The 26,416-nt window shown below is 50.8% G+C and overlaps 1 protein-coding gene across 1 annotated transcript in view; it reads right to left on the minus strand.

Annotated features, from left to right (window-relative positions):
- Nucleotides 1-293: 293 nt before the first annotated feature.
- ESRRB (estrogen related receptor beta) overlaps nt 294-26,416 on the minus strand; it is a 174,586-nt gene continuing 148,463 nt past the window's right edge. Inside the window, exons 5-8 of the mRNA XM_067729811.1 lie at nt 19,105-19,215; nt 18,037-18,198; nt 9,598-9,867; nt 294-4,042 (exon numbers count right to left, since the gene is read on the minus strand). Of these exons, the coding sequence (XP_067585912.1) occupies nt 3,798-4,042; nt 9,598-9,867; nt 18,037-18,198; nt 19,105-19,215 (788 nt within the window). The 3' untranslated portion in view covers nt 294-3,797. The remainder of the gene's footprint in view (nt 4,043-9,597; nt 9,868-18,036; nt 18,199-19,104; nt 19,216-26,416) is intronic.

The raw sequence follows: 26,416 nt of genomic DNA on the forward strand, positions 1-26,416 counted from the left end.
TATACTTGATGCTCCATTTCTCTGACATTAATGAAAATAATAAAGGGCCTCACCATTAATACTAAAAGTCTGAAAAGCAGCAGAAGTGGTTCTCAGACCTGTATCAGCTCAAGTTACGTTCCTGAGTTTTGCTGCTGAATACACATTTTAATGCTCACTTGAATCCCCAGAGGACTCTGAGGCTGAGGTGGTTCTCCTGACGGTCTCTTCTAGCATCAACCTGAGACCTGAGGGCAGTGCTGTCCAGGGGACAGCCAGCCAGCAACGATAATGTGTGAAGAAACTCTCCGATAGGCCGTTCCTTATTTATTAGATTCCAGATACATGGGACCCGGATGGAAGCATCCTAGGGTGTTTGGGAGAACATATACAGAGGTGGAAGTACGTACAGGTGGGTGATGCAATGAGGGACCGCCATTTTAAAAAATATATACATCTTAAGAAGCCATTCCAGCCATATTATCATTATTAGAAAATAAAACAATCTCCACATAGTGCTTTTCTTTGGTGCTCTTCCGTGGGCATGGGCCCCTCTGTCTTCTGGTCACGAGTTTGTCACTACCTCCCCTCGCCACAACCCCCCTCCACCTTCGCCAACTGCGCAGGGGGAGGGGAGAGTCTGGAGGGAAGGGAGACCCTGACACAGAGGTGGGTGCAGATTCCGGCTCCTCTAAGGCCCTGCCATGGCCTCCCACCCAACATCCTACTCTGGTCTTCCTACTCGGTTCTTAAATTGTGCCCTGGGAAATCACCGAGGTTTCCCCTATGCCCAAACTGGGAGCCGCCATCAAGGTTCACATGAGACGAAACCAGTCTAGAATCTTTAGAAAGGGTGGGGACATGGGGACCAAACAAAGCCCAGCCAATACCACCTTCTCCATGGTTGGATTTTCTTCATTTTATTTCTTGGTTCATTTCAATGACCTGTATCATGAGAGTACAACAGAGAAGGGCTATTTCCTCTTTACAGATTTTCCAGGAAGAGCGGATTTGTGGGTAAACTTCAGTTTTGCTCTGTTTGGGGGGATGGGGTGTCCTAAACTCTCCTTGCTCCACTGTCTTCCACTAAGTCAGCCCCCCACCCCTTCCCAGGGAGGTCCCAAAGCTGGCTAGACTTCCAACTAAGAAGCTGGCTAGACTTCCAACTAAGAAGCTGGCTCCTGAACTTTTTCTCTGAAAGCCAGTGGATCCTTCAAGTACACACCAGGGCCTTTCCCACTGGACAGAATTCTCATCATTACCGATACATTTCCTGTCGCCGTTGGCGTTTTTTAAGTGTAAAAGCAGCAGCAGCAGGAGGGTCCACCTCGTTAGCACCAGGCCATCAGGACCACTGCCCCCTCTTTGCTTTAAAGGGGCTCTGATGCCGGGACACTTGCAGATGCGTGTGATCTGGCGAGGCGAAGCTGCCCTGCGTACAGAACACCCACCCACCGCAAACCAGTTGTTGCACTGTGAGCCAGAGATGCTTTTTCTAGAAAAGATGGACTGCAAAGGCCAGCTGTGCACAAGCCCCTGCCGCAGCTCACAGCTTGGGTCCTCATGCTTGAGCAGGGACGCTACAGACAGCGAGGGTGATGAGGTGCGACTCTCTGCCCCACCTCCTCGAGCACACAGCAGTGAGGGGCTAGGGGAGGCTCCCGCACAGCAGACCCCAAGTTCTCGCACCGTGCCATCTCCCTAGTCCAGACTTCATGGCATGGTCCCCAGTGGCTAGGTTAGGCCTGGGTTTTACCCCTGGTCCCTTAGAGGCACCTGTGTATCTGTCCGCCCAGATTGGAGACTGCAGAGAGAGATAGGGCTGAAGCATCCCGGATCATCCCAATGCTGACTGACAAGTGACTGTGGCAAAAGGGAGGGGGGGCACACTTTGCTGGTCTGTGAAGTCTCTTGGAACCCCTGACATTTTCTATGTGAAGGTATCTGAGAGCAGCTGCTAGGATTTAGCCAACCCTCCTGCCTGGGGTGACCTCGGCACGTCCCAGCAAAAGTTCAGAAGGAGCAGAGTCTGGGGGTGGAGAGCTGGAGCCAGCGGTGGCTGCTTCCCTTGGAAAGCTGCGAGGCTGTGGCGGAGGGCGCCTGGCCTCCTGGTCCTAGCGACGGGTGGGTGGGATCTGCCTGCCTCTCCAAGTGACTAGAGGTCGGGTTAGAATGTGTGTGTGGATTCCCCAGGGATGTGCCCCAGGGGGGATGCTCTTATCCCTGCTTTAGAAGGCAGCCGATAGGAAGCAGCTTCTCCATAACGCTCAAAACCATTCATCCTCGGGCGATCCCCTGAGCGGCCCTCAGCCAACCCCGTGACCACCGGATGGCATGTTCAAGGCTGCCCCCGACCTACCACAAGTGGGTGAGAACAAACTTTCAGAGCCACTCGCAGAAATGGGTGACCAACTGTCCCCATTTGGGCAGGACTGAGGGGTTTCCTGGGAAATGGACTTTCAGTGCCAGAACCGGTCCTGGGCGAACTGGGGTGGTTGTCACCTTACACAGCAGCCTGGAGGACTGATGGGGGTCCGGAGTGGTTGTCCTGCCAGAAAGCTGGTCTTCTAAGTGCACCAGGGAGCTACGCTACACCTCCTTAGGCCAAGGATGGCAGGAGCAACCCCTCCTGTGGCGCTGATTCACCCAGCCCTTGGGATGCAGGGGAGGGGGCCTCGGTGTCCACTGCCCCTGGATACCAGGAAAGATCAGGTGGGCTGGTGACCTCCACCGAGCCTCTGTCTTCAGGGTTCCCCCGCCTGCTCATCTCTGCTTCTGGGCCTTTCTGTGCTCGGCAAAGATTGGTTTGGGCTCTCCCTACTATCCTGACCCGGTCCTCCCAGGGCTGCCAGAACCAAGTGCCCAGGGTGCCCTCAGACGGGGTCAGGCCCCTGCATCTCCCTCGCTTCCCAAGGCCTAGCTGCTCTGGACCTGCCCCCGGGGAGTGGGAGAAGCCAGAAGAAGGGGGAGCGCTGGGGAGTTTTGCCTGGCCCCTGCTCTTCTCCGAGCCAGCACCAGTCCTACCCACGGGCCCTGAGGTCTTGGCTGGCTGAACCCACTGTGGGAGTGAGCTCTGAGGTAGGGCAGGAAGTAGCAGCAGGACTCCTGGGGGAGAGAGGGGGAGGACAGGCCCTGGGGCCGCGGTGACAGGCGGGCGGGGGGCGCACCGAGGGGTGGGGTCACCAGGGAAACGCATGAGTTCTGGCGCTACTCTCCTGATGGTAAGCCGGGCCTGGGAGCTCAGAGGAAGGATGGAGGGAGGGAGCCGTCTGGACTGTGGAAGGTGTAGGGCCTCTTGAGGGGCCCCACAGAAGCCCAGAGTAGGCAGCACCCCTGCAAGAAAGTTAACTGCACTCTGGGAGAGGGAAACCTCCAGAAGGTACCCCACTTGAGTATGCTGGGCGCTAAGCACTGCCCACGCAGGCCATGGACAGAGGACAGGGGTCGGGCATGGGGTTAGGAAGTGTGTTCTGCTAGTGCTGCCTCTTGGTGATTTGGCAGGGAGAGGGGGCACTTCCTCGGTGGTCTCCAGCCTCAGGGGAGTCAGCTCTGGCCCAGGCCTCAGCGTTGCCCGTGGCGGAGGAAAAACATACCAAAGAAAAAGCCAGTTACAGATGAGCCCCGCGCCCTGCCCTCCCATCCCCGTTCCCTACCCCACAGCACCCAGGGCTCTGCACACAGCCAGGAGGCCAGGAGCCCCTTCCTCTGGGACTGCTCGCGGCCATGATACAGGACTTGAATGTTGAGGCTGGTGGCTGTGGAGGTCTCCCCGTCGGTTTGTCTGTCCTTGGGTGCGACTCGGTCCTTGGGCCAGGCCATCAGACCTTGGCCTCCAGCATCTCCAGGAAGAGTTTGTGCATGGGCACCTTGCCTTGCAGTTTGAGGCTGTGGAAGTGCTGCACGGCCTTGGCAGCCGTCTGCCGAAGCAGGGGCAGCGTCAGCAGCAACTTGCCCGTCCTCCGCGGCTCCTCGTGGCGCTGGCTCAGCTCGTAGTCCTGCAGCGCCTCATGCAGCAGGTCCTGCAGCTTCTGGACCGCCTCCAGATCCTCGATGTACATGGAATCTGTGGACACAAGGCAGAGCATCAGCGGGCGTGGCCGGAGAGCACTGCCCTGGGCGTGGGGGCCACCCCGGGGTCCTTGATCTCTGCTTTGGAGCCAGAGAGAGAAACCCAGGCTCAGAGAGGTTAAGGTGCCAGTCTGAAGTCACAGAGGCCAATGACGGAGCTGTGGTTCACACCCAAGAAGAGATCTGTATCCATGGAGGACTTTTCTTGAGAACCCACCAAGAGGTGGCAGTGGAGACCCTGAAGGGCTTAAACACGAGCAGACCTGTCATTGTCCTGCAGGTGCCAGGTGGACTCTGAACCCAAACTGGTGGAATTGTAATCTTGCGTCCCTCACCTGCTAGCTCTGTGACTTTAGACAAGTTATTTAATTTCTCTGTGCCTCATTGTCCTAATTTTTGAAGAGATAATAGCCATACCTACACCTCAAGAGGTTAAGTGAGTTAATATAGATCAAGGGCTTAAAACAGTACTTGTCACAAAATAAGTGCCCAGCTAGTGGTATCATCATCACCATCACCACCACCACCACCACCAGCATCATCATTAACACCATCACCATCATCATCTTTTCACCACCATCGTCACCGTCAATCATCATCAATACCACCACCACCATCACCTTCATCATCATCGCCATCGCCACCATCATAACCGTCATGACCGTGACGACCTTCATCATGATTATTATTGTTGCTGCTGCCACCAGGCACCAGCTCAAGTCTTCAGCGCATTCACTAACCTTACAAAATAGCTGCTACAGTATACATACACCGATAAAGGGGCTGAGCTCTGTGTCTGCGTGCCATGCGGTGGGGGATATGGGGGCGCTAAGAGAGCATGGCTGGACACATGGGGCACAGTGATGGAAGATGCTCTTGGGAGTTCTACAGAATCCTGCGGAAGGCTTCGGGCTCAGGCCATGAACTTCAAATGAAATTTACCTAAATCCCAAAGGGACAGGGAGGTGCCTGCTGACGGCTGGGTCTGAGCAGAAGCAAAGTAGAACCCACTTCATGGCCTTGGGGAAAATAACCAGCCCTCTGCTGATGTGCCTGAACTGCAGCCCCCAGGGCCTGCCAAAGGTGGGAGAGGATGGGTGCATGTGAATCAAGGGAACTTGAAGCTCTGGGTGGGTTGTCAAGGAAGACTGGGCAAGTTTCCTGAATTCTTCAAAAAAAAAAGCAGGGCAATTCCTTTGCATGCTGGGTTGGTTTAGATACCAGACTGCCAAGGGCAGTTGTACCAACTGGCTAAGCCCAGTAATTCCCTCTGACATTTTGGATCCGTACTCAGCCCATGCCTCCAAGGGTCCTGTCTCTTTTTCTTAGGAGAATAGCAGTAGAATGAGGTGGGTAAGACTCTGGAGTCTCAGATGCTGTGTGACTTCGGCCAAGTTACTTAGGCTCTCTGAGATTGTTTCCTGTCTGTGAAATGGAGCAAATGAGAGTGCCTACCTCACAGGGTAGTGGTGAGGGTTAAATGAACTAGCACGTCATCAGGCACTAATAAATGTTGTTATTATCATTACTGTGAAAACTCAGACTGCAGGAGAGTGCTCTCGCAGGGCCGGCCCCATACCTAAGACTCCTCCACATTTTCCTGCTCCTTGTTACCAAGGCGGTGAGGACTCTTCCTTTGCCAGCTGGGGATGAAGCGTGGCTCCATTCCTACACTCTTGGCTGATTCCAGAGCCTGCAGCCAAGATGCACTAGTCCCTGTAAGGCTGGGACCTGGCCGTCCAGATTCCTCTCCTTCCTGCAGGTTTCCTCTCCCCACCACCCCACGCTCCCCAAGGAGGCCAAAATTGGCAGCTGCCTTCGACCAAAACTGAAATAAAATAACATTGGAAGATTAATTCCTTTGCAATCCATCAGCGAGTCTGTATCGATGGCATTGATAAACTGTTAATTACAAAATCAATGGCTATGAATTTTTTCTGCTGTCAGGGAGCCTTGGAGAGGCCGGGAGGTGGGGTGAAAGACAGCCAGCAGGCTCCGAGGGGGCGTGGTTTGGGGCCAAAGCCTCTGACCTGCTACCGCCCACTCAGCCTCCGCAGTGGCACCCGTGGTGGCCCTCGGGGCTGCCACCAGCACCACTCCAGTGATCTCCTAGCCCCTGTCTCTCCTCCAGCTAACACGCTGTCTGCCTGGGTGACTGTCCTACCTCGCTGCTGGGGACAGGTCGCTCCTCCACAACCTTTCACGGCTCCCTATACTGACCCTATTCCACCCCACTCCCTTCAGAGTCCTGGAGCCTCTGCTCTGACACCAACAGCTCTTCTAGCCTAACCTCCAAACAGGCCTGTTCTTTCTCTGTTTCCTGCCTGCATCTGATCGCTCCATGACGTAGCCAAGGCCTGAGGCATCACAAACTCCTCTTTTTCCACTTGGAGCTCTTGAACCTGCACAGAGCTGCAGGATGGCCTGGTAAATGCCACTGGGGCAAGAAGTCCAGATTCCCGGCACTTTGTCTCTCATGGCAAAGCACCTACTCCGGCAAAGCTTGATGCTAGCAGCAGCTCCTGCCGGGCTCCGTCGGTCCTCAGGTGTTTTATATTTGTATGTGTGTATGTCTGTGTGTGCGCATGTGCATGCGTGCATGTCTGTATGTATTGAGATCTAAGGCCAGAGCAGCTGGCAGAGCTAAAGAGTCCTCTGAAAGCTTGGCGTTGAGGAGTGGGTGGAGGCGACAGCTGAGTGGCCTCCTACCTCCTCACGTTCCTCTCCTGGCCTGGGCAAGCGTGAGCTCCGGGTCTTGTGAGAAGTGGTCAGGAGAGTCCAACATCCAGGAGGTGCCCTCCAGGGTCTGGGCGGCCTTGCTGCATCTCGCTGTGCTTGCCCTGTGTCCTCTGATTTCACTGGTTTCCTCTCCTCCTCGGCCCACCCAAACCCCCAGCCCCTCTACAACCGCTGATGACAATGCTTCCCTTGGAACAGGAGAGCGCAGGGAACTGTGACGGTGTGAAACTCTTCTGCATGATATGTGATGACGGAGATTTGTCGTTGTGCATTTGTCAAAACTGATAGAACCAGACAACACAAAGAGTAAGCTCTGAAGGCAACTGTGGACTTTTGTTAATAATAGTGTATCAGTATTGGCTCATTGGGCTTCCATGCTGGCTCAGTGGTTAAGAATCTGCCTGCCAATGCAGGGGACATGGGTTCGAGCCTTGGTCTGGGAAGATCGCACATGCCGCGGAGCAACTAAGCCCGTGCGCCACAACTACTGAAGCCCGCGCACCTAGAGCCCGTGCTCCGCAACAAGAGACGCCACTGCAGTGAGAAGCCCACGCGCCACAACAAAGAGCAGCCTCCGCTCGCTGCAACTAGAGAAAGCCTGCGCGCAGCAATGAAGACCCAACGCAGCCAAAAATAAATAAATAAACGAAACTAAAAAAAAAAAAAGCCTTCAGATTAAAAAAAAAAAATTGGCTCATTAATTGCAACAAATTACCAGACTAACACAAGATGTTAATGGGAATTGTGTACAGGGGCTGGGGAATGAAGGTGGGATGGTGTATGGAACTCTATATACTATCTGCTCAGTTATTCTGTCAATCTGAAACTGTACCAGAAAGAAACCAACAGCATTAGCATTCTCTAACAGACTACATTACAATTTTGGAATCAAGGTGTGTGTAAATGGTCTCTACAGAAGTATGTAAAATGTTTAACTCTTTTTTTGCATTAGTTTTTTAATAAAAGGGATTTGAACTAAAAAAAAAAGCTTCCTTCTGACTATTAGGTCATATTCCCTGGAAGCAGAGCCTGAGATGGGGGTTCGGGTGCATGGGATTTGTGGCGAGTGTGCTTTCAGGAGAAAGGAAGGTGAGGAGGCGGGATAGGGCGAGGGCGGGGCAAGCACGGTAAGGAGGCACACAGCCTGGCTTGTGCCTGATCCCACTCCGGGAGTCCAGCCTTTGGTTCCCCTGTGTGGGTCTGCTTTTGGCTGAAGGTGAGAAGGGGGTCGGGGGTTGGATATGTAACCCTCCAAGCAAGGCAGGTGAGGGTAGGTCTCTGGCGAAGGGGGCAGTTGTGTGCTATCAGCAGCAAAATTCAGCAGCTGGGGCACGGATGCACTAACCCAGTAAAGGGGGTCTGAGTGGGGCAGTGACAGCATCCCCTGTATTCTCTGTGAAGCCATTTGTTAGGGGACCAACTGTCTCAGTTTTACAGGGATTGAGGTTTCCCAGGACATGGAACTTCCAGTGAAAGTGTGACAGCATTAAGCAAACTGGCTGGTTCCCCTATTTGTACTGTCTCCATCTGGAACCAGCTCTCTCTCTTCCATACACTGATAACACTTGTTTTCTCTAATATTAATAATAATGATAATAATATTTATTGAACATTTCCTCTAGGCCAGGCACTGGGCTAAGCGTGTTATCTTCAGTCAATCATTTAAAAAAGTGCTTGGAGGAGGGATGGGGACATCCCAACTTTACACACAGGACAGAGCTACGGAAGGTTGCCAACTTGCCCAAGGTCACACTGCTACGAAGTATCAGAGCTAGAATTTGAACTTGGGTCCACTTTGAACTTGACTGAGATCTGAGCAATTGACTACTGCATGCGCCCAGCAGCAGAATTATGTGTCTGCGTGCCTGACACTCTCTCTTTAGGACAGGGACCCTGCCTTTCTCCTTCTTCTGCAATCCCCACCACAACCCCTGCACCTGGCCTGGTACCTGCAGAGTGTGGACACAGGTTACATTGAAGCTCACTCACCTGAGTTACCAATGCCCGGTCCCTCTCCCCAGATAGTCTAGCTAGAAGTTGGTGGGCGCTAAAAGAAATGGAGTGAAGCCTCCTTTTTAATGCCAGGAAAGTTTTCTCTCTTGGGCCTGAGCAATTTGAGTGGGAGATTCAAGGAGTGGGTATAAGCTTGGAGTTGACTTTGGAATCAGAGGACCTTGGTTTGGGTCCTAGCTCTGTCTGACACTCTTTAACTGTGTGACCCTGGGCAATTTGCTTCACCTTTCCAAGCCCCAGTTTCCCCATTTGTAAAATGGGGTTAAAATAATAACTTTGCTCATAGGGTTGACTGTAAGATGAAATCAGTTCATGGCTAATTGATTTAACAGACTGAGTACTTATTATATGCCAAGCATAGTGTAAGCATAACTATATATAAATAAATCCCTTCCATAGTCTTCTGGACTGTTTGTTGTTCCCATTATACTGATGAAGAAACTGAGGCACAGAGTGAAGTGCGGCACAGACTTGCCCAAGTGGCAGGAGCAGGACTTGACTCTTAGCAACCTGCCTCTGAAATCTGTGCCCTTAACCCTGTGCTGATCTTCATGGCAAGGGCCCAGCAGGATGCCCTGCAAATCAAGGCCTTAGGAAATACTCAGCCAATGCCAGCCTCCATCACCATCTCTTCGACTCCAGGCCACCCCTTGCACAATCTTTGGTGACAAGAAGCTCTGGCGTCCTCAGACCATTCCTGCCCCTTACAGAGGTCCTGCTCACAGGCCCCAGAGCTGTGCTCCCCAGGCCCAGAAGACCTCCTGGAGCTCCCCCTGGACGCCCCACACCCGCCCGTACCTGAGTTGGCCAGGGCCAGGGCCTTGAGCGTCACAAACTCCTCCTTCTCCACCTTGAGCTTCTTGTACCTGCGCACCAGCTGTAGGATGGCCCGGTAGAGCTCCAGCAGGCCCGCGAGGCGGGAGCGCTCCTCATCCATGATGTAGTCCTCAGCGTACACCAGCTTGTCGTCGTAGGGCAGCGAGCGGTACACGATGCCCAGGATGAGGATCTCCATCCAGGCACTCTGCAGCAGACTCATCTGGTCCCCCAGAGAGAGGCTGGAGAAGCCTGCAGGAAGAGGGCGCAAGCAGGGCAGCGGAGGTCAGGGGGCCTCCCTGGCGCTGGTGGGGAACCTCTGGACCCTGCCTCTCCCTTTTACCTGCTGGTCTCATTGTCCTTCCCTTGGTGAATGAGTCAGACATGGAATTCATGGAAAAGACTTAACAAAACAAGAGCTCAGTCAATGTTGACGGTTGTTATTATCATTATTATTGTTAGTTCTATGGCATTTTTCGAATGTGCAGAGAGGCTTTTTGATGAATGAAATGCATTTGTTATTTAAGGAGTTATTGAATTCATAGTAGAATCAGGAGGTGGCAGTATAGGGTGCCTTCCACTCAGAGGAGTTTCCATATCCCCCTCTCTGCTCAGTGTAGGGGACGCTTTAGTGATTTCGAGTGACGCCTGACCTCAATGCAGTCTCAGCTGTGCCGAGACCCAGGGGCCCAACCAGGAAGGAGGAGGAATCAGCTGTTCCCGGCCAGTGACCACAGCCTGGGGCTGCTAAGAGCTCAAGAGTGCCCAGGGTCAGGGGGCACTTTCTCACAGGCAGCCTGTCCTCCCAGAGGTCAGACCCCCCCTGGCCTGGCCATCACTCTCCACCTAACAATGACCCAAGCAGTCCTGTATTCTGGGAGCTTGGATCAGGGGTGTTTCCCCCTCCCTACTAGCAAGGAGGCTGAGTTCAGAGTGAAAGAAGGATGGGGGCAGGGGGGGCTCCAGAGTTATGGCACTGTCTTGTTCAGTGTGCTCTGAAGGTTGCCTGGGCTTGAATCCCGACTCTGCATTTACTACCTGTAGGCTGACCTTGTAAGAGCTGTGCTACTTCCCCAAACCTCAGCTTCCCCATCTATGAAATGGGTATAACAGTAGTGCCTGCTTCAGAGAGTCACTGTGAGGTCTAAATGAGACCATGATTACAAAACGTACATTTACTGAGCTCTTACTATTATTATTAACGATGAGAAGAAAGTCTTCATCTGCAAAATGAGAATGACGCACTGGAACTGTATTATATATGCACTTAACTTAGGTAAAGTCAATGAACATCTTGATTTAAGAGAAAGAAAAAAGAAAAGGAAGGAAGGAAGGGAGAGCGAGGGAAGCAGGGAGGGAGGAGGAGAGTTGATTTTCAAATATCTTGGTCACTAAACACAAGGCAGTAACTTCAACCAGAAACTCAGTGATGGGTGCCACGACTGACCACATCCGATGTACCAAAAAGGAAAGGTATCCACAAAGCCATTGCACTATGCACCCGTCACGGACAACTGAAATGAAGGGAGCTCCACGGGTAATTTTGCTTATGTAGGACTCTTTACTTGCTGACCTAGAACCTAACCCCACTTAGATGCAGTGTTCTGACTCAGGGTGCGGTGGGGATGAAAAGAGATGGCCGCGGGAAGCACCTAACACCTCCCCCTGCACACAACTGGTGCTCAGTACACGTGAACGAGGAAGGTAGGTACTATTACTGTTGTTGTTGTTGTTGTTAGCACGCTATTGACGTGATTCTTCTCCCCCACCCCCAGACTGGAGGCCCGGGGCGGTCCCAAGCCTCTGGATTGGCCCATCCCTCTGGGTTCTCTTGGAGTCTATTTCACCCTCATCTGCTGTCCTCTGTCTCTAAGAGCCACTGTCCCTCCCTGTTTTCCAACCAGCGCAACAACCAGTGTCCAACTATAAGGGGCATCCAGGGAAGGAAGCCCCCCTTCGCTCAGCAGGTACCCCTTTCCCAGTAAACACCCTTTTTAGTCTGACTATCACAGTTCGCAGGCCGATCTGTACAACCCGGACCTGGGATCACCACCCGGCTGCTGGCATCCCCGGTGATCGCCCACAGAGCTGGAGCGATTATACTGCCGACACGGGGTGAGCGTGGATTGATGCGTCTTCTCGGGGGAGAGGCTGTGGCACAGAGGGGTCAGGTGCTCGTGTGTTGTCGTCCAGATCCCAGAGTGGGAGCGGGTGTGGGCTGCCCGTGGTGGCGGGGAGAGCCGGGTGGTAATGAAAGATAGATAGAAATGGACATCCAATTTCCCTTATCGGGCCTCTGAGCAGGAGAGGCCTGGGGCGACATTAATTAACAGATAGCAATCAGCTAGCACGGGGGGTGTGTGTACGTAGGGACGTGTGGGACTGCACTGGGGGTGCGGGTCTGAAGGCAGACAGACTGGGAGGGAAGATGTAGGAGGTGGACGGGGCAAAATTAATAGACAATTGAACTGGAAGGTGGCAGAGAGGGAGGGTGAGGTAGGAGCTAGGCTTCTGGAAACGAAAGACAAAAGATTCACGAGAGGCTCAGGGCTAGGAGAACATGGGCAACACGCTCTGCCCCCTCGTTCACGCCCCACATATTTTCTGAGCACCTACTAAGTGCCAGGCCCTGTGCCAGGCACCAGGGACATAATGGCCAGCTGGAACCAGAGCCGATCCCTGCCTTCAAGAGCTCAGTCAAGAGGGAAAGCCACACCCCAAGTTACAGAGTGTCCCCATGAGGTTACAGCTGTAAGAAGAGCTCCAGTGAGATGAAGGGCTGAGAACATGCAACGGGGGAATGTGGCCCAAATGAGAGAGTCCTGGGGACTCTGCAGAAGAGGAGACTTTGGGGCTGAGCTCTGAGGGGCGAGGTGGAGCCCTGAAGGGGTGTGTCTGCACGGACCGCAGTCACTCCTGTGCCCCAGACTCCCGGGAGCACGGGCACCAAGCCGCTCACCTTCCAAGCCCCACTGCCAACTGCCCAGCGTGGTGCAAAGGGGCCCCACAAACATTCCTGGCACAGAGGCAAGAATGGACAGATGCCACCGGGCCTCGACTCCTGGGTGACGAGAAGATGGGCCAGAAGAACATAGATGGACCCTCTTAGTCCTCTAGACATGAGTCCAGATTTAGCTGCCTTTGCTTATCATGCCTGAGTCAGAGGCAGGCCTACAGGGCAGGTCGGTGGCAGAGGGTGCGGTGGAGGGGGGGATGGAGCAACTTGGGGATGTGGGACCACCACCTGAGGGTGTCCTGAGGCCTGTGTGCACACCCCTTGCTAGGCTGGTTTGAGGAGTGACTCAGCCCCTGACTCTTCTCTTCTTCCTTGAGCTTCTTCAGGAGGATCTAGAAATAGCTTTGAAAATCCAGGTGCACACCCCAAAGTGCTGCACAGCGGATAGAGGCTGCTTGGTTTTGTGCAAGGTCGGGGGGAAATATTGGATATTTTCTAATGTTTGAAATAGCTCCAATATTTTCTAATGTTTGACAAAAGAAACACAAGAAGGAAAAATGAGAAATAAAAATTATCTCTAGGAGAAAGGAGGGGGAGGGGATGGGGATGGAGGTGAGAGTTCTGCCTACGCGTTTTTGTCTAGTTTTGGCTTTTGAACCTGTCCGTGTTGAAGAAGTGACATTAAATCAAGCATGACACAAAAGGCATTCTCCCTTCAACCTAGCAATCTCACCGCTAGGAATTTCTCCTAGAAAGAAAAGTATGCATAAACATAAAAAGATAAATGTGAAAAGGCTGTTTGTTAGATCTGTTTGTAACGACCCAAAGCAGGCGACAACGTGAATGTAACCAATGTACTATATGTACTTATTATATAAATGTAATAAAATGTAATTATTAGCTGGGTGAATGGAACAGTAGAAGCCACTAGGGAGAATAAGGAAGAACCATGAATGTGGATGTAGAAAGATACTCACTGCCCAAGAGAGATGTTAACTATGAAGGGCACAGATGCCAGAGCCAGCCTGTCTGTTGGAATCCTAGCTCTGCTGACCACTGGCTGTGACCCTGGGCACGTTTTCTGTGCCCCAGTTTCCTCATCTGTAAAATGGGAATAATAATAGTACTTACCTCATTGGGTTGTTTGGATTAAATGAGCTAACGTGTGGACCGCTTAGAACACGGCTTAGCATATAGTAAATGCTACTATTTCATATAACTAAATGAAAAAAGCAGAGTGTAAAGCAGTGTTATAGTATGAACGATGGCAGGGAGGGGACACACACACAGTGGCTATACACATACACAAATTCCCAGAATGAGGCTTAAGAAAGATGGGTATTTGGAACACATCACTTCCACCCCTCTGCCACATCTTTACTGGAAGCACATATTCTTTCTTTTATTAAACCCAAACAAAGGAGCTGAAGCACTCCTCCCTGCCCTTCAGCAATGCACCCTTCACTTCTGCGTTCCTGTGCTGGGCTGAGTCTCCTCCATCAACTGATCAGCAATTCTGGGGCAGAGGGGCTGCTGGGAGAGGCTACGTGTGGCCCGTGCCCCTGGGGCTCTCCCAGCTGGCTGCCTACTCCCACCTCTCCCACCTTGAGCTCTGCTGCCCCCGGAAAGTTGCTTTATCTGCACCAACTGATCTAATAACATTCGGGCTCTTCCCAAGCCCCCATCCCCCAGTGATTTGACAGCATGAGCTTCTAGAATTTAAAAAAAAAAAAAAAAAGAGCACATAATTTGTGGCAAGTGGAGTTCATAATCTGTTAATTTATTATCGTTTCTGTCGACCTGGAGGGCCATTAGCAGAGGTAATAAAGGGAGATGTAATTATAGGATCTGAGGCCACTCCAGACACAGCTGCTGTCACTCGTCAGCCCATATTTCATCGGCCGCTGGTGTTCTTCTCTCCCCAGTGTGAGCCAGACAGTGGCTTCCTGGTAGCAGGGTCTCTGAGGGACCCTCCGCTAGGAGGCCCCTTGGGGGTGTCCCCTGCAGAAACCGTGCACGTGTCAGCCTGGGCTGGGCAGGGCCAGCTGGTTGAGGCTGTCCTGGCTGGGGCACCCTCGGGGCTGCCTGGGCTGGGAGGGTAACACCTAATAACATCTGCAGGCTGCAATTCATCAAGTGATACCCACTGCCTGTGAATATTTGTTGCCTCTTGTTCTAATCTCTCGCTCATGGGGAATAAGAGGCGGACACTCTAAAGACTTGGGCTTGTTCTCTGGGCAGCCCAATACTTGGAAAACTCAACTCAAGGGAAAAGCCTGTGCTGGGGTGGGCAACTTCAGACTGACTCAAACGAAAGAGTGGCTGCTGCTCTGGGGGAATCACAAGCAGCCCCAGCTTTCCCACGGAACTCACCCTTGCAGAAGTATCCTGTGTGTTCAGTAATATGGGGAAAAGGGAGAGGAGTGCTGGGAATGAGTTCGTGCTCAAATGAGCCTTCCTTCCGGCTAAGCTGGCCACTCAGTGCCCGCATGAATATGTCCGCTTCTGTGCACAGCACTTAATGTCCCTCTGGACTTTTCTTCCATGGCCACTTGCCCATCAATCCTGAAGGCCTCACTCTTGTTCTACTCTCTCCCCGCAAGCCCGCGGCATCCCTCCTGCCTCTGCACTCCATCCTGTGGTTCTTCCTGTTGCATTCTAACTAAGCATCTGCCTTCTCACGTCTGAGATACAGGAGGTGGGAAATGGGTGGGTAGAGAGGAAACAAGATTGGCCGTTGAGGGGATAACTGTTGAAGCAGGGTAATGGGGAGGTTCATCATACTCTTTGGTCTACCTTTGTTTGAAATTTTCCATGAAAAAAGGTTTTTGTTTTGTTTTTTTAAATTATCTAACTTATTCCCAAATGAGACCCTTAGGGCAGCAATTAATCTAATTCTTTAGATGGGCCACAACTCCTAGCAAGAGAGTTTACATACAGTTAGTACTCAATAAATGCATGCAAAAGCAAGTAGGAAGCACCCTCTGTGTGCCAGGCTCTGGATTAGACAATACTGACGCATGAAATGTGGTATCCTGTGCTTAATTCAGGGCAGCGGCTTGGGCTCCTCTCCAGAGCTCTAACCTGAGCGTCTAAAGAAGCCAAGCCAGTCCTTCTGTCTGTCCAGGGACCAAGATGGACAGTTGCTGACAAAAGTCCCAGGGTGGGGCCCTGGCTTCCTACTCAACCTGCCCTGTTTCTCATTCTCTTTCTCATTCTCTGACCAGGTCTTCAGATAAGTTTTCCATCTAATCTGAGATAGGATTAAGTCAATTAGTTTAACTATATCAGGCACTGGATTATGTCATCACCCTTAATATGAGGTTTACATGCAGTAGCAGGAGACACTATTAATTAATTTTACCTTAAACACTAGAAGGTCAGGCCCAAATAATTCAGCATGCAAATGTATGCAAAATAGGCAAATTAGCATTTGAGACAGACAAATGAGCCCCTATGTTTATTTTTTAAGCAAAAAGAATTCAGCTTTGGACAAGGAGAAATGATGATGTGAAAGGAGGCTTTTAATACTATTAGCAACGACCATGGTCACAGTCTCTGCCATTTATCAGGTGCCCACTCTGTGCGGGGCCTGGGCTAAGCGAGCCAGGTCCTCCCAGCAACCCAGTGAGGGAGGCGCTACTACTCACAGGTGGGGACCCTGACGCACAGAAAAATGAAGCATCTCGCACAGAGCCAGTAAGGACGGACCTGGGATGAGAGGCCAGGTCTGCCTGAATCCAAAGTCTGTGCCCTCAGCAACCATTCTGCTCTGCCACTGCACCCTTGGTTGGGCACAGACGGGAGGTGGGGCTGGGAGATGAGAAGGAAAATGGGTGCAAGGGAGGCACTGCCTCCTGGTGCTACTCTACCCCCTGGGGGTTACTGTGGGCACGAGGTGGTAGAAGAAGCGGGCAGTGACCCACGGGCCCGCCAGGAGCCACTCCTGAGCCGTGGCTGCGATGCAGTATCTGCTCAGCCTGGAAGAGGAGTGCGTGATGGGAAGGGGGTGTGTGCAGGGGGAGCTGTGCCTAACCTGGCCCTGGGTTAGTGGAGCAATCCAGGCTGAGGTGTCTTAAGCAGTGGCCTGACCCCACAGTGGTGCTGAATCAGCGCAGGGCAGATTCAAAAACTACTGAGTGTGTAATCCCAAGAGGCTGAGCTCCTTAGTAAGGGCGCTCCAGCCCAGATCCCCAGGGAGCCCACCCGTGAGTCAGGGAGTCCCTGTGGAAGGAATTCTAGGCTTCCTGCCAACTAAGTGACACCAGCACCCCCTCTGAGCCGTTGTCCGCAGGAAGGCTCCTTCCTGTAAGCTGTGCCCATAACATCTTATATGAGGACTTTCTGACTTGCCCCAATCAACTGTGGGCCTTGGCATCTTAAGTTTCGGACACCTTTGCTACATAACCATGCATGCTGTATTCATCTTTCAGAGCCGGTGGCAAACACAAAAAGGACGTAGAGACAGGAAGATAAACTGTCCCACATTACAAAGCTAGGAAGAATCTGAGTCCATGGTAGGTCACTGCCAGAGAAGAACAGGACGTCTCCCCGATAGTATGAGCCAAGCTGTTAGGACCACAAAGGAATAAACTGCACAGACTTTAGAAAGCCCCCCAAGAAGGGTGTGGTGCAGAGTATGTGGGTATCGGAGTCTACAAAAACTAATTAAAAATCAGCTCCCTCCCTCTATCCAGAATGAAAAGACTGAAAGAGCAGTTTGGGGCCACATGCAACGAAGAGAAGTCCGGATCACCCAAAACACATTCGTAACATGTACTTTTCATGCCAGAAATGATCTTAAAAATCACAGAATCCAAACTGAGAGACAGGCCTCCCGTAAGATCAGGCAAATGGCAAGAGTGAGCATGCAGCTGACGTCAGGATGTGCCAAGCATCATACACACGCTCGCATTTCAGCCCCACGTCAAAGCCCACGAAGGAGGTACTGCTGGTGTTTCCTGTTTGCAGAGAGGTCGGGCGACCTGCCTTGGGTTACACAGCTAGCAAGTTGCAGACCCAGAACCTGAATCCCAGTCTGATTCCAAAGCGCATGTTCTTAACCACTCCACTTCACCTGCCTCTAATAGGAAACAAGAGTCAATCCCTCTTCTGTGTTGTTTTCCGGTATATTGCCAATAAGATTTAGGATAAAACCCTGTTCTTTGGCCTTTAAGGATTCAAAGAACCTGCTCTGATTCTTACCTATTGTAGAAGCAGTCATACCCCTGCTAGAATGATAATCCGTTCTGAAGAGCCCCCAGCAGTTCAGGAACATCACTGGACCTTCCAAACAACGGCTCACCTCCAATCCCACAAAGAGAGAAAGGAGGCCAGAGAAAAATAGTTTTGCCAAGATTCCACAGGGCTCCTGGGTCACGGGTTCCCATGCATCAGGACCAGAGCCACGGAGAGAGCGGCTGTGAGCCTCTGACTACACTCTCTCCCAGTCCTCTGGGACTCACCTGGGATGTGCTTGGCCCAGCCAATAATGACCACGAGCTCCCTGTCTGCCAGGTCACAGAGAGTGGTCAGAGCCTTGATGTCGCCCTCTGGCATGCCAGGGGGTGGCATGGCGTAGAGTTTGTCCGGCTCAGCCACCAGCAGGTAGGAGACGATTTTAGTCACTGCAACAACAAAAGGGAGAATGTAAATGCCTGGGCAAAGAGGAAAGGGGCCGAGGTGGAATCTGAGATGGCTCAGGAAGAAAAGCCGGGTTCTGAGGAGCCCCAGGAAGCTCAAACATGGCTAAAAACCCCCTCCATTCCTCCCTCCCTCCCTCCCTTCCTTCCTTTCCTCCCTCCCTCCCTCCCTTCCTTCCTTTCCTCCCTCCCTCCCTCCCTTCCTTCCTTTCCTCCCTCCCTCCCTTTCTTTCTTTCTTTCCTTCTTTCTTTCTTTCTCTCTTTCTTTCTTTCTTTCTCTCTCTTCCTTTCTCTCTCTTTCTTTCTCTCCTTCTATTTTATTGGTGATAGTTGATTTATGATGTTTTAATTTCTGCTATATAGCAAAGTGACTCAGTCATACATATATACATTCTTTTTTATATTCTTTTCCATTATGGTTTATCCCAGAACATTGACTATAGTTCCCTGTGCTACACAGTAGGACCTTGGTGTCCATCCATTCTATATGTAATAGTTTGCATCTGCTAACCCAAAACTCCCAGTCCATCCCTTTCTGACTCCACAGAGTTGCTGGCAGTGATGGTTTGGGCTCTTGGGAGATATCCCAACAAGGGAAGTTGCCTGGTGGATTCTCCTGAGATGAACGTGATTCGAGCGGGAGGCGAGGGATGCTGGGCCTGGGCCCTCTTAGGATCATGCTGCATTTGAAGCTACATTCTGTAAATGCCACAGGAAAGGTCTTCTGAATGAAGCCTGAAGTACCCGATACCAATGCCAGACACTGATGCCCCTCCCCGTGACCCTCAGTGCCCCATAACCCAGCAGTGTGAAGATGGCATTTCCCCAAAGGGACGCCAGATGTTCCAGGAACAGATGCTGGCAAGAGGGGCAGGGATGCCCTGCACTCACGTGGCTTTTTAGCAGGAGGAGAAATCTGTAAGCTCAGGTACGGGCTGCTCTCTGAGTCCAGCCGTCGCTTGTATTTCTGGCGGCCTCCACGCACTCGATCAAGGCGCACACCTTTTGGGGAGGAAAGGGAGAAGGTCTCAGAGTTGTTCAACATCACCAGGGGTGTTAGCGCTGACTTTGGAATTTCAGCAACGACTAAATCTTCAGGGCTGCGCGCCCATGGCTTTTTTTACAGCTGCCACATGGCCAGCCTCAGGCCAGGTGATTGGACAATCCTAAGATAACTGTCTTCACGGTCATAATGGCCCATCCGGGTTGCCCTAGGCCTGGTCCTGCCTCTCTGGAGTCAACATCCTCCTGAAATCCATCCCAAGCAAACTTCAGCTCTTGAGTCTTTCTGTCTCCAAAAGACAAAGCACAACAAACACGCTCCTCCAACGGCTGGGGAAAGAAGACACATCATTTTAGATCTGCCGTGAATCCAGGCAGGACTGAGTTAGCTTTACGAAGAGAGGAAAGGAATGCCTGCCATGCGCGGCCCCTCCAAAGAGCTATAACAAAGACTTGCAAACTGCTCACATAAAAAGCATCTAGATGGGCACTCGTTACAGATGTCAGTTTCTGGATCCCTCCCTCAGAGATTCTAGGATTCAGTTCTGTCTGTCTATACGAACGCCCCACGGGATGAGCATGCTGTTTGTCCTGGCCACACCAGGAACACCGGTGCCCGGAAGGCTCTCAACAGCAGGTATGAAAGCAGCTGTGGCCATTCCACCCTGACGTCCCTTTCCAGGAGTGAGGCCCTATCCTAGGGAGACAGACCCCTTATCGTCACTGGGTCCATACCACCTTCAAGAGTGCTGCCCACCCACAGCTCCTGCTGTCTGGACAGAGCTGTTGGTACCATTTGACAGCCCCACCATTAGGCAGGGTGGACAGGACCTCCAGGGGGGGTCCTCACCCAAGGCTACACAAGCCTGTGTGTAGCCACCAACCTATGTGACCTGACATGAAAAGATGGATGGGACACATCGACTGAGCTCCAAGTGAGAACGAACACAGAAAGCAGAGCGGCTCTCCTTTCCTTACCATGAAATGGACCTTGACTAAAACACATAAGAAGTCAGAGACAGAGCCAGCATCCCCAGAGCGAGCAAGCTCGGTGGCTTCAACTCCTCCTCCTTTCCCCAAAGGTCAAGAGCGTCATGGGCACAGAGCCCCAGTCAGGTGATCTTCGGGGCCCTGTCTTTCCCCGGCACTTCCTCCTGCCGGTCCTACCTTCTTCCATCTTCCTAGCTCACGGGGGTGCTCGGAGGGCCAGGAGGATGCTGTAAGCACACCCAGCCAGACTGCCTGAGGGGACTGTCTTTTGGGGGCCAATCAGTGCTCGCCCTTTCACCAGCAGCATCCTTTTTACTCCACAACCTGGTACTTTTGTGTTTGATGCTGAACATGGCTGTAGTGAACTCTTTTCCCCAGGAAAGGGTCTACCCAGCATCCCACCCCTGCTTCCTATTTCAAGGCAATTCCCCTGTTGTGAGTCATCTTACTGGGGAGGGTAGCAGTAGTGCTGTCAGCCGCAGGGGTGTGGGCAGCCCTGGGCCAGACTCTCCTGATTACTGCATCTCCCGTGCCTGGGCTCTCAGCGGCTTCCCTTGGTCCTTGTCTGGCTAAGTGTGGTCCTTGAGCCTCCTGACGGGTGTGCCATGAACTCCCCTTCTGCTTCGAGAGTCAGAATGGGTTGCAACTGACCACCTCTACAATGGGTTCTCTGGGACAAGACACTGCGATAAGGACATGAATGTAGGCAAGTTTATTTTGGAGGCGTTCTCAGGAAGAAAGTCAATAACGACCACCGCTTCCTAGCGGATGTGGCTGTATCATCCACGTCCATCAGTACCTCGGACCTTGAAGGGGCAGCGGAATCCCATCCAGCACAAGACCACACTCACGTGCTGATGGGACTCTGGCTCACCCCTCCCGGCCCCTTCTGTGAGGGCAGAAGGAGCAGGCACATAAGGGCAGGAAGGAGGACAGTTCCTCCCTTTGGGGAAAAGGTTTTTGGGGAGAAGTGCCCTGTTTGCAAGAGTCTTCTTGACCCCATCCTGTGACACAGCCACAAAGCAGCTCAGCCCTGCCTACTACACCCGAGGCGAGTCAAACCCTCCACCAAGCTTCTCCCCCTGGAAAGCTGGCAAGACCAAGAGTGAAAATGCCAAGCGTCAGGCATAAAGGGCCGTGAGGACCCCAGTTTCCTGAGCACCTACTATATGCCAGGGTCTGACTTGGAGTCCAAGATGAACCCCTTCCCCGCTTCACTGACTCTGTCTGCTAGATGCCAGTCTCATGAGCTTCCCCCTCCCACCCAGGCTGCCCGATCCCAGACAGATGTCAGCAGGAGAGTGAACTGCTCCACAAAAGTAAAAAGAGGCGCCCATCCCTCAGCAAGGCGAGAAGATGGGCAGATGCCACCTCTGTCGCGGCATCCATGTGAAATACTCTCTGTCCTGATACAGCGCCTGGCTCTTTGTGGGTGTTCAAGAAAGTCTTGACACATACAGGAAGGGATATGCCTCCACCCAGGCTGGGTGCTTCTTCCTGGGCTCCAATAACACATCGGGCTTCCCCTCACGACTAGGCGCCCCTTACAGCCAGAGGCTGCTCACCGTGCTACTCCAGGGACTGTCGTGGCACCCGACGTGCCACGTGTTTGCTTAGAAAATGTGAGCTGTTACTATGATCGTCGCTGTCATCATTATTATTGCTCTTCCCCTGTGCTGCGTACAACCCTCTGGTAAGTCACATTGATAATGACAATGAGAACAGCCTAACTTACGGAGGACTTTCTGTATGCGTCGCCCTATTTAAGCCACAGCATATAAAGCAGGTGCTATTATCCCCATTTTACAAACGAGAAAAACTGAGACTCACAGAGATTTAGCAAGTTGCCCAATAAATGAGCCAATATCCAAGCTCTTTGCCATTCCAGGGTATGACCTCCCAGGGCACAACAGGTATAAACTCTCTAAATTTTCTCCACCAGATCTTTATAGCACAATGGTCAATAGCGCCAATCAATAAGTGTATCAATTAACAGGTTATTCTGTTTAAAAAAAAGAGTAGCCTGTTGCGTTTGATTATGCACAAATTGATACCTGGTATGAGGTGTGTTTGTCCTCCTTGCTACCTGTCTGCTTTCCAAGTCCTACTCTGAACACAAACCCAAGGCACTCAAGCCCACGGGATCCAGTGATCAAGGTCCCTTATGAGTTGTGTGGCCTTAGCCAAGCTGGCGCTCGTGGCCTTGGTCTGGGATACAGCGGAGGGGGCAGTGGTAGTAACAACTCTGCTCACCGCATGTGGCTGTTGTGACAAATGACATCATAGTGGGAAAATTATTGGTAAATTGGGAATTGGCTTCAGTAGCCAGGTGAGGCCATCACTCCCATGGCTCTGTGCTCTGACACCCACCTGGTACTCCACATGCCACCTCCAATTCAGTGGGCTCTTGGAGGACAGGGCCCAGGTCTGCCCCATTTTCTGAGTTCTCCCTTCCCCCCCTACACTGCCCCACAGTCAGGGTTTATCAAAGACCATTTAGGGTAGAGGGGTCCTGGGGCATAGACCCAGGCTGGGGCTGGGCAAATGGGCCCCCACCTAAGTGACCTGCCCATACCATCAAAGGTACCCTTGAAGGCCCCGTTCAACTATTATCTCTACCGGGAAACCTTTCCAGACTCCCCTGGCAGAGCTGGCCACGCCATTCTTGGGCTCCCTTTGTTCTTTCTCTATACAGCAACCAAGGTCAAAACAACTCTTCACCATCATGCACTATGTGCCCATCTCCCTGGCGGACTGTGGGCAACTTCTGGACAAGGACTTTCATTTATCGTTGCAGCCCAAGCTCAGCACACAGCCTGCGGTCAGTAACCAAGTGTCTGAGTAAAATGACGCGCCCAGTTAAAATGAAGCTCTTCAGAGTTAAGAAACGAAAGAATCTCAGGGTCTGATCCTTGCCCCAGCTTCCATTTGTCTCTCCAGCCTCCAGAAATTCATTCTCTCAAGGCAGCCTATTCCTCATGAAACTTTCTCCTTGTATTGAGCTAAATTCTTTCTCCAGATCACTCCTTACCCTGCATCCCATCCAACAAGGCCACCTCCCTTCCATAAGACAACCCTTTATGGACTTGAACATCCTTGGGCATCCACCTTCTATGCTCAAGTACCCTTTATGTTCTACATTTGTACAGTGTTTTAGGCCAGCCACCTCCTCGCCTTCCACACATTTGTCTGTACTGATGCGACCTGATGCGAGAAAGGTCAGCCCCTCAAGGGCAGAGGCAGTGGACAGAGGTCTGAATTCCTTTGCACTCTGCCTAAACAGACATTGGTCTATGTTTATACTTATTATCTGCCAATGTGTGTTTTTGGGGGGACTTCCCTGGTGGCACAGTGGTTAAGAATCCACCTGCCAATGCAGGGGACACGGGTTCGAGCCCTGGTCCGGGAAGATCCCACATGCCACGGAACAACCAATCTCGTGCGCCACAACACGAGCCCACGAGCCACAACTACTGAGCCTGCGTGCCACAGCTACTGAAGCCCGTGTGCCTAGAGCCCGTGCTCCACAACAAGAGAAGCCACCGCAATGAGAAGCCCGCACACTGCAGCAAAGAGTAGCTCCCGCTTGTTGCAACTAGAGAAAGCCAGTGCGCAGCAATGAAGACCTAAAGCAGCCAAAAATAAATAAATAAATTTATAAAAAAAAAAAAAAAGAAAGAAACAGCCCCTCCCCAAGAGGTAATACAGCAAGATGTTGTATCATGAATCCTTTAGAAGTGCATCACCAAATACTAACAGTTGGATCTGGCAGACATTATTAGTTTCCCACCCGATTTCATTCCATTCCCCCTCTTCCATGCTAACAGAGACTGGATTTTCTTCATAGGCACATAGGGCTTTCTTCATAGAGAGCCCTAGCCAGTCCCAGCATTCCTGTTCCCCACTTTCCCAGTTTCCCTGGTAACTAAGGCTGGTCATATGACCTGGTTCTGGCCAATGGGATGTAAGGTGAAGTCCATGGTGGGGGCTTCTGGGAATGGTTTTGTTTTTCTGATAAAAGAGACAGACATAAAAAAAAAAAAAAGAGACAGACATAGTTGGTGCAGCTCTTTTTGCCCTTCTACTGCCCTGACCTGGAAGATGAAGCCTAGAGCTGTGGCAACCACCTTGTAACAATGAGGCAGCCATGTGAGGATACCAGAGAAGAAAGGCGGAGCCTGAGCCCTTGATGCTGTGGCTGAGAAGCCTGTGCAACTGGCCATTTCTGGTCTTCTTAGGTGGGGCAATCAATCTCATTTATCGATGCTTAAGCCACTAGCAGTCAAGTTCTCTGTAACTTGCAGCAGAAAGCAATTTTAACTGATAAAATGGGCAATTACTTTTTAAATTAGGATGCTTAAGTCTTACAAACAGCAAATGGAAAAAAATAAAGGCGGGGACTTGAACCTGAAATAAGAGTTGCCTTATTGTTTGTGTTCTTATGTTAGTGAAATATCTAAAAAAGTAGGCTCAGGGAGCATATTAAAATACTAATTAACTTAAAATTGCTGTCCAGGATTATTAGATTATATCATCTTATTGATACTTTCTGAATTTAAAAAAGCATCAATAATATTCTCATGTAAAGTATACCAGAGCTCCAAATACTATAATAAATACTTATCCTTTGTTTTAACTACAGTTCAACACTGTGTCATCTTTTAACATGTGCAGGCCAAAATTTAAGTATTCATAAGTGTGTCATGAATACGTAGTGAGTGCTCAATAAATGTTAGCCAATGTAATTATTATTAAAAATATCAATACTTCACCCTTGAAACTGTTCCGTATCTTGACTGTATCAAAGCAAATATTCTGGCTGTGATATTGTACTATAGCTTAGCAAGATGTTACCATTGGGAGTAACTGGGTAAAGGGTACATGAGATCTCTCTGTATTATTTCTTACAACTGCATATGAATCTACAATTATATCAAAATTTAAAAGGTTAATTAAAAATTTGTTTAACTACTTGTGGAAATGTAACCCAGCGATTCCACTCCTAGGTCTATACTCGAAAGAACTGAAATCAGGACCTTGAACAGATACTCATCTGCAAATGCTCATGGCAGTATTATTCACAATAGCCAAAAGGTAGAAGCAACACAAGTATCCTTTCTTTTTTTTTCAAAGGTCCTTTTAAAATTTTAAGGTTTTTTTTGGCTGAGCTGTGTGGCTTGTGGGATCTTAGTTTCCCAACCAGGGATCGAACCCAGGCCCTGGCAGTGAAAGTGCCAAGTCCTAACCACTGGACCGCCAGGGAATTCCCCAACCTAAGTATCCATCGACACACAATGTGGAATTATACACACAATGGAATATTACTCAGTCATGAAAAAAGAATGAAGTTCCGATACATGCTATGGCATGGATGAACCTTGAAAACATTATGCTAAGTGAAATAAGCCAGACACAAAAGGAGAGATGTTGTAGGATTTCATTTATAAGAAATAACTCGAATAGACAGAAAGTAGATTGGAGGATCCCGGGGTGGGGGCTGGGGGAGAAATGGGAGTTATAGTATTGTTTCTGTTTGGGATGATGAAGAAGTGTTGGAAACAGGTAGTGGTGATGGTTGCAAAACACTGAACGTGCTTAATGCCACTGAATTTTATGTACACTTAAAAATGATTTTTAGGGAATTCCCTGGTGGTCCAGTGATTAGGACTCAGCACCTTCACTCCCATGGCCCAGGTTCAATCCCTGGTTAGGGAACTAGGATCCCACAGTCACACAGCTCAGCCGGGAAAAATAAAAAGTTTTTAAAAGGTGAATTTTGTTGAATATGTTTTGCCACAATTAAAAAAACAATGTAATATACCTAAAACCACTGAATTGTACAGTTTAAATGGGTGAATTATATCTCAATAAAGCTATTAAAAGATTTTTAAAAATACTTCATTTTTCTCTGATTAGTGGAATTAAATAACATAAAATGTATGAAACATAGTAATGTGCTTAGTACACAGTAGGCCCTCAATAGTCATCTCTTTCCTCTCATCTGCCTATGAAAGTGGTAGTGTCTGCCTTAAACTGCTAGCTTTCTTCATGGGAAGAGAGAGAAACACACCCCTTTAGTTATAACTACCGTAGGTCAGATGTGTTAAACAAAACTCTCAAGAAACTAAGGTTCAGAGAGGTTGGATATTGTGCCCAGGGGCACACAGCACCAACACAGGTACTCTCTTGAATATGCTCGGCTGCAGCCGTA

The sequence above is a fragment of the Pseudorca crassidens genome, chromosome 1, assembly GCF_039906515.1.
Source record: "Pseudorca crassidens isolate mPseCra1 chromosome 1, mPseCra1.hap1, whole genome shotgun sequence".
NCBI lineage: Eukaryota > Metazoa > Chordata > Mammalia > Artiodactyla > Delphinidae > Pseudorca > Pseudorca crassidens.